Below are 6,104 nucleotides of genomic sequence, written 5' to 3'. Positions count from 1 at the left end.
ACGCACCCAACAGAAAAGTTTAAAAAGTTTTTAAATAAACCTAACCTTAAAAAAAAAAAAACTTCTATGATTAATAATTAACTAAGTAGGTAAGTATTAGGAATTATGCCCTTCAAGTCGTGTAATATTCAGATTAATGTGATCTTTATGACTTAGGCATAAGCTCATATTAAAAAGGATGTTAAAGTACAAAAGCAGAAGATTAAGAAGTTAAAAAAATATAGAATAAATAGTATTTTGGTACTTGAAAATTTTTAATTTTGATAAAATGGATCTCATATTTATTTTTAACAAAATAAATCTCTAAATATATATATAAAATATAAAAGTCTATTTTAACAAAATTAAAATCTTAGATGTCAAAATACCTACTTACGCAAAAAATAATAAAAGCAAGTTAATTTGTGTTCCACAATAATCTTTTTATGTCTAATATTGGCTTAAATATAAGACAAATACAAAAAAAAAATATTAATCACCTAATACTTCTTTTCTATAAGTAAAAGTTCTTTTTTACCAGTTACCACTATATTTTATCTTGCATCCAACATTGTGATGGAAACTTCATTAGCTGAGAATTTTACATAGTTTGCCGATAAAGATTCTTCTTTCGGTGTCCCAGCACAATCTACATAAAATGCAGGAAATTTCGGTTGGGGCAACCATTTCTCACCATTTAGCATTAGAACCACCGATAACATGTTAGGCCTATCTTCTGGCCTTTGTTGCACACATAATAAACCTACTTGTATGCATCTTATGACTTCAGTGGGGTTGCACCATTCCCTTAATACTTCATCCAATAATTCCAGTGGCCTCTCATTAATCCACAATTTCCATGCCTAAAACATTGGAAAGATTAGTGAGTTGAAAAGAAATTTAAATTTGACTATTTGCTATATGAACCGAGTAATCTTTTACTTACATATCCAAGAAGATTAAGGTCATTTTCAGAGTTTGAGAATTCCCTATTCTTCTTTCCACTTATCAACTCTAATACTATTACACCATAACTAAATACATCTGACTTCATAGAGAATTGTCCTCGTACTGCATATTCAGGAGGTATATAACCGCTGAAATAAAATACAATCAAATTAAAAATTAAGGTAATTAAAACAAAACATGTATACATAATTATTAGATACAAATAAATTGACTTACTATGTTCCAGCAATCCTATTTGTATTTTCTTCAACTTGATCATCTAAGAATGTTCGAGCTAAACCAAAATCTGATATCTTAGGATTAAAATTTCCATCTAACAAAATATTACTGGTTTTTAAATCTCTATGAATTATCCTCAATATAGAATCTTGATGAAGATAAAAAAGTCCTCGAGCGATGCCACTAATAATGTTGAAACGCTTTAGCCAATCTAGCAACTTTCGTCCAGTTTCATCTGGTCAATTATGCGCATTGCTTAGCATACCACTTTGGGTATTCATTACACACAATGTATATATAAGAAATATTAAAATTGTTGTCAAGGCTTATGAGTTTTCAATAAACACCAAAAATCTTACCGAAAATAAATTGGTCTAAACTTCTGTTAGGCATGAACTCATAGATTAGTATTTTTTCTGACTCTTGAATACAACAACCAAGAAGCTTGACAAGATTCCGATGCTGAAGTTTAGCTATCAACGCCACCTCATTTTTTAATTCTTCCAGCCCTTGAGTAGACCTTTTTGAAAGCCTTTTTACAGCTACTTCTCGACCATCTTGAAGTATGCCCTAAAACAATTATGTGTCGTTAGAAGTTTGTAGTGGAAAATAGCATGGTTTGACCGGTTAATCTAAAGCCGGCCATTTGACCGGACCAATTTAAACTAAAAAATGGCTTAACATTGAATTAGTAAAAAAATAGATTAACTGAATAAATTGATTCAGTTTTACAGTTAACTGATTTAAAATAATAAATTACAAAAAAAAATAATTTTTTAAAAATATATATTATTCATAAATATATTATTTATTATATCTAATTCAACTTCGGATAAATAATAGTCGAACCATTAAACCTTTCAATTTTAGTTCTAGTGGTTCGTTGACCAGATCAATTTTTAGAACATTAAAAAATAGAAGTCGTTGTTTGTTTTCTATATTACCTTATATACGGGACCGAAACCACCTTCTCCAAGCTTTTTATTAGATGCAAAGTTTCCTGTAGCTTTAGCTATGACTGAAAAATCAAATATCGGTAGATCGATATCTTTCCAACTATGCTTTTTCTTGCATATATTTCTTGCTACACCTGTTTAGTGGTAACAACAACGCATAACAATTGAGTCTACAACACTTAGTAGTAGCACATTTTTTCTTTCTCTTTTTTACATGCCTATTGCAAATTAGATGCATAATAATATTTACCTTTCTTTTTAATTATCATCGACATTGTGCCAGCGCATGCGATTAATCCAAAGATAACCGAACCTACTATGATTCCAACGTTCTTATTTTTCATATTCCCATGGCCGTTAGCCGCTGCTGCATTGTCATAAGAAAGATGAGAACATATATAATTATACTCTCTAGTTCTTCCTACATTATTGGCATAAGTTTTATACACTAGAATGATTGAAAACATTAATAGTTGATGATAAGATTACTATTAGAAACAAAGTTTTTAAAAACTTGAATTTTGTTTATTTTATATAAGAACTTTTAAAATGGTTGATTGTAATATATATGTTTATCTATACTTAATTTTAAAAGATATATAAGAGACTAATTTATCAATTTATCTTAAGATAAACTATATTTTTATATTCTTAATATTTTTGAAATTTTTTAAAAAAAATCCTAACATTTAATTTGATTAAAATTTATTATAACATTTAAAAAAAATTGATTTTATCCTTAATATTAATGTTTTTACAGTCAACCATTTAGTCAACTTTTTTTACAATATTACTTTTAAGTCTTCCTTCCTATAACTCCTCTATCTCCCCAACCCTCTCTTTATCTCCAACCAAAACCAAAACCACAGCACCACATATCCATCGTCATCTTTCCTCTACTTGCTACCATTTTCGATGTCATGGTCTCCACACACCACCATCATTGCCTATGCCACTTCTTCCTCCTTCGCGTGCCTCTACTTTTGCCTCCTCATCCTTCCTCTCTCTCTTCTTTTCCATTCGCTCTTTATTTTTTTACCTTCACAATTTCCCCACCTTTGTCACCCCTCCACGTCACCTTCTAAACCTACCTCGTGTTGCCAGCTCCGTCACTGCGTCACCTTCTAAGTCTGTCGCTACATCACCACCTCTGCATCCTCCTTGTCGTCGTCCTACCCCCTTCCTTTGTCACCGTAGTTTTACTATTTTCCATTTTCTTCCTCTTCCTTTTCTATTGTTGTTGTTCTTATTGTTTTATTTTTGTGGGTGGTGGCGATGTGGGGATGGAAAGGTGGTGGCAGTGTTTAGGGGTGATGGGGCTTTATGATTAAGAATATATAGGGTGGGTTTGGAGTGAGAATTAGCATTTTAAAAAGAACAATAGCAAATATTATCATTTTAGATCAGCAATAATTTACATATATATTTACAGAAATTTGTACAAGGGAAATAATTGAGGGATGAAGAAAAATAGTTACCTAATTCTGAAGCAGGGACTTTAATGTAAAGGTCTTGTCCTCCTTTAGTGAACATCCTCATGTCAATGAGATGATCAAACCAAAGTAGGCAGCCACTTCCTCCATTACGAATATCCATATTCGCATACGCTGTACAAGAACAGTTTTTCAAGCAGGATTGTCGACATTCCTCAAGATTCATTGTCTTATTATACGTTGATGAAGATGTATCTGGCAACTTCATATCTCTGTACCTCAAGAACCCATCTGTGTTATTACAATCTAACAAAGTCTTTCTGACACAACCACTAGACCAATCAGACATATTCCATTGTTTGGGAAATTTGGAAACATATGCTTTCAAACATTCACATGTTGGAGCATTACCATCCATATAGCATATAGAATTTGAACCACAAAAGGCATACATTTCACATTGATCTACCAGCTCAGTTGGAGTGTTTTTAACCTGATTTCTTATTTGACTTGTCCAAACCAAAACATTACCCGTACCTGAAGTGATTGTTCTGTATATGGAGAAAAGGGACCTATCACTCATTGTGACCTGATAATAGATCTCTTTATCATTCACTACAAAATCGATGCTATATATGTTCATGGCATATGGATACCCTGAAAAAGAAAGACCATTCCATGGTCCTGCTCTAGTAACTATTACGGATCCCTTCATTTGAACTAGTTGCGGATACCCTCTGGGTTTGATTTTTAAAGAATACTCTCCTATACCAGGGTCATTTGAGCTTTTCCAACACGATAGAAATCTATTCAGACTAGTAACTAGGTTTAATCCAAGTTTCATTCCTGGCATCAACGTATCAGAAGGATAGTCAAAACTCTGCCACAAGAAGAAGTCCTCGGCAGCATCCTGTTGGCTAAGTTGCACGAATATTGATACGTGAATATATATATATATATATATAATGTCAAATTTAATTATTTTAAATTAAAAAAATAAATATTTAAATAGTCTAAATAATCAACTTAACTTCTTAAGTTGTACATCTAAATAGTTTTGAAATAAAGTAAATAGTCGTACCTGTGCAACATAGCGTGTTGGTACTTCACAACAAGATTTCCCGAGTCCAAGAGTTGTGCAGTTAAGTTATTTGAAGCTTGGAGGGATGAAGATATGTTGGATGACCAAACAATACTAGTGTTTGCGTCATTGAGAAGTTGAAGAATTCCTTTGTCACTGAATTTCAAGAGTCCGGACGTGCTTTGAAGGGGTCTTTCTCTATTGGCCACCCACACTACTGTTGGGTTTCTTGATGCATCTCTGTACCACACACCCAAATACCGACTTGTACTAGATTTAGGACTGAAGAAACCCAGTTCAAAGCTTCCATCAACCGAAACTAAGGTCTCACCATCTCTCATAGATTGACCCGTTCCCAACCGATCTGTTGAAGTGGAAGTTCTCACGCAAGACACTAGAAAGAACCAAATAATTAACAGCAAGTAAGAAGAGAATTTTCGAATGGTTGTAATCTTCTCTACTTGTGGAAATAAATTAGTCATGGAAACGGTGATGTGATTTAATCAACGTGCTTGACGAGGCTTACGAGTTTGATCGTTTCAATCACATATGGAACCTTGAAATAGAAGCGTCTTCCAGTAGAATAGTTACTTTACACAATAGCCACAATTGATGATAATATCTCATTTCAGAGGGCTCTCCTCTTGCTCTTAGTCATCTTGACTTGGACAGTGACTCTTTCCAATGATAATAGGCTCGTATAAGATAGGAAGGAGAAAGCATTAGCCACCACTATAAACGTGATTACTTGTACACCTAAAAAATCATGGTCTACGCAAGTTTTTTTCTATGTTAAAATTATAAATTTAAAAAGCTTTTATTAAAAATATAAAAATATAAATTTTTAATATATTTGTATTGGATTTATTATAAAAATATTTAAAAAATTTTAATAATAGTAATCTTAAGAATATATGTTAGATAATCTCTAACATATATTAAAAAGAGTAAAAATATTTTATTTTAACTCTATTAACAAATGGCCTTAGTATATTCTTTAACTAAATTCAATTTATTAAATATAAAAATTATGACAAGATAATATTTACATAGATATTTGTTAAAAACAGATTTATTGTTATGGTACGGTAGACAACTAATCCTAATACCAAAGATTTATATTTTTAAGGGCATGTGCTAACAAGCTCAAATCCCAATAAAAATCAATCGTGAATAATGAGCATGTAATTCTTTTTTATCTTGATGCTTACTTAGTACTAACCTACAGAGACAACTATGAAAAGAAAATACAGTAAGTTTTAGAATAGGGCTGGCATGAAAAGGATCAAGGGATCATGGGAAGCTTGTACATCTTTCGATGTGGTGTGTTATTTTATAGTAAGACGTGTGTCAGTAAATGGGATTCGGCAACGACTCTTTTCAAGGATATTGACCTGTAATTGGCATAGGTAGTTTTATAAATATTTCTCCCAATGAGGACTCAAGTTGAAATAGCTAAAAGTTTGC

General features: G+C 32.0%; 1 protein-coding gene across 2 annotated transcripts; it reads right to left on the bottom strand.

Annotated features, from left to right (window-relative positions):
- Nucleotides 1-435: 435 nt before the first annotated feature.
- On the bottom strand, nt 436-5,236 carry LOC107478331 (G-type lectin S-receptor-like serine/threonine-protein kinase At4g27290). Of its 2 annotated transcripts, none has more exons than XM_016098472.3 (8): nt 4,638-5,236; nt 3,602-4,473; nt 2,374-2,487; nt 2,112-2,257; nt 1,527-1,737; nt 1,165-1,402; nt 926-1,076; nt 436-842 (listed from the first exon to the last, which is right to left on the bottom strand). In XM_016098472.3, exons 1-8 carry the CDS (start codon nt 5,117-5,119, stop codon nt 534-536), a joined length of 2,523 nt encoding a protein of 840 aa, XP_015953958.3. In that variant the 5' UTR covers nt 5,120-5,236; the 3' UTR covers nt 436-533. The 2 variants fall into 2 exon arrangements, with proteins under 2 accessions (XP_015953958.3, XP_052114591.1); XM_052258631.1 differs by having other exon boundaries at nt 2,374-2,490; nt 4,638-5,235.
- Nucleotides 5,237-6,104: the final 868 nt, after the last annotated feature.

Source organism: Arachis duranensis, chromosome 3 (assembly GCF_000817695.3).
Source record: "Arachis duranensis cultivar V14167 chromosome 3, aradu.V14167.gnm2.J7QH, whole genome shotgun sequence".
NCBI classification, from domain to species: Eukaryota; Viridiplantae; Streptophyta; class Magnoliopsida; order Fabales; family Fabaceae; genus Arachis; species Arachis duranensis.
Note: the sequence above shows the minus strand (reverse complement) of the source record. Positions and strands in the feature narration are given on the sequence as shown.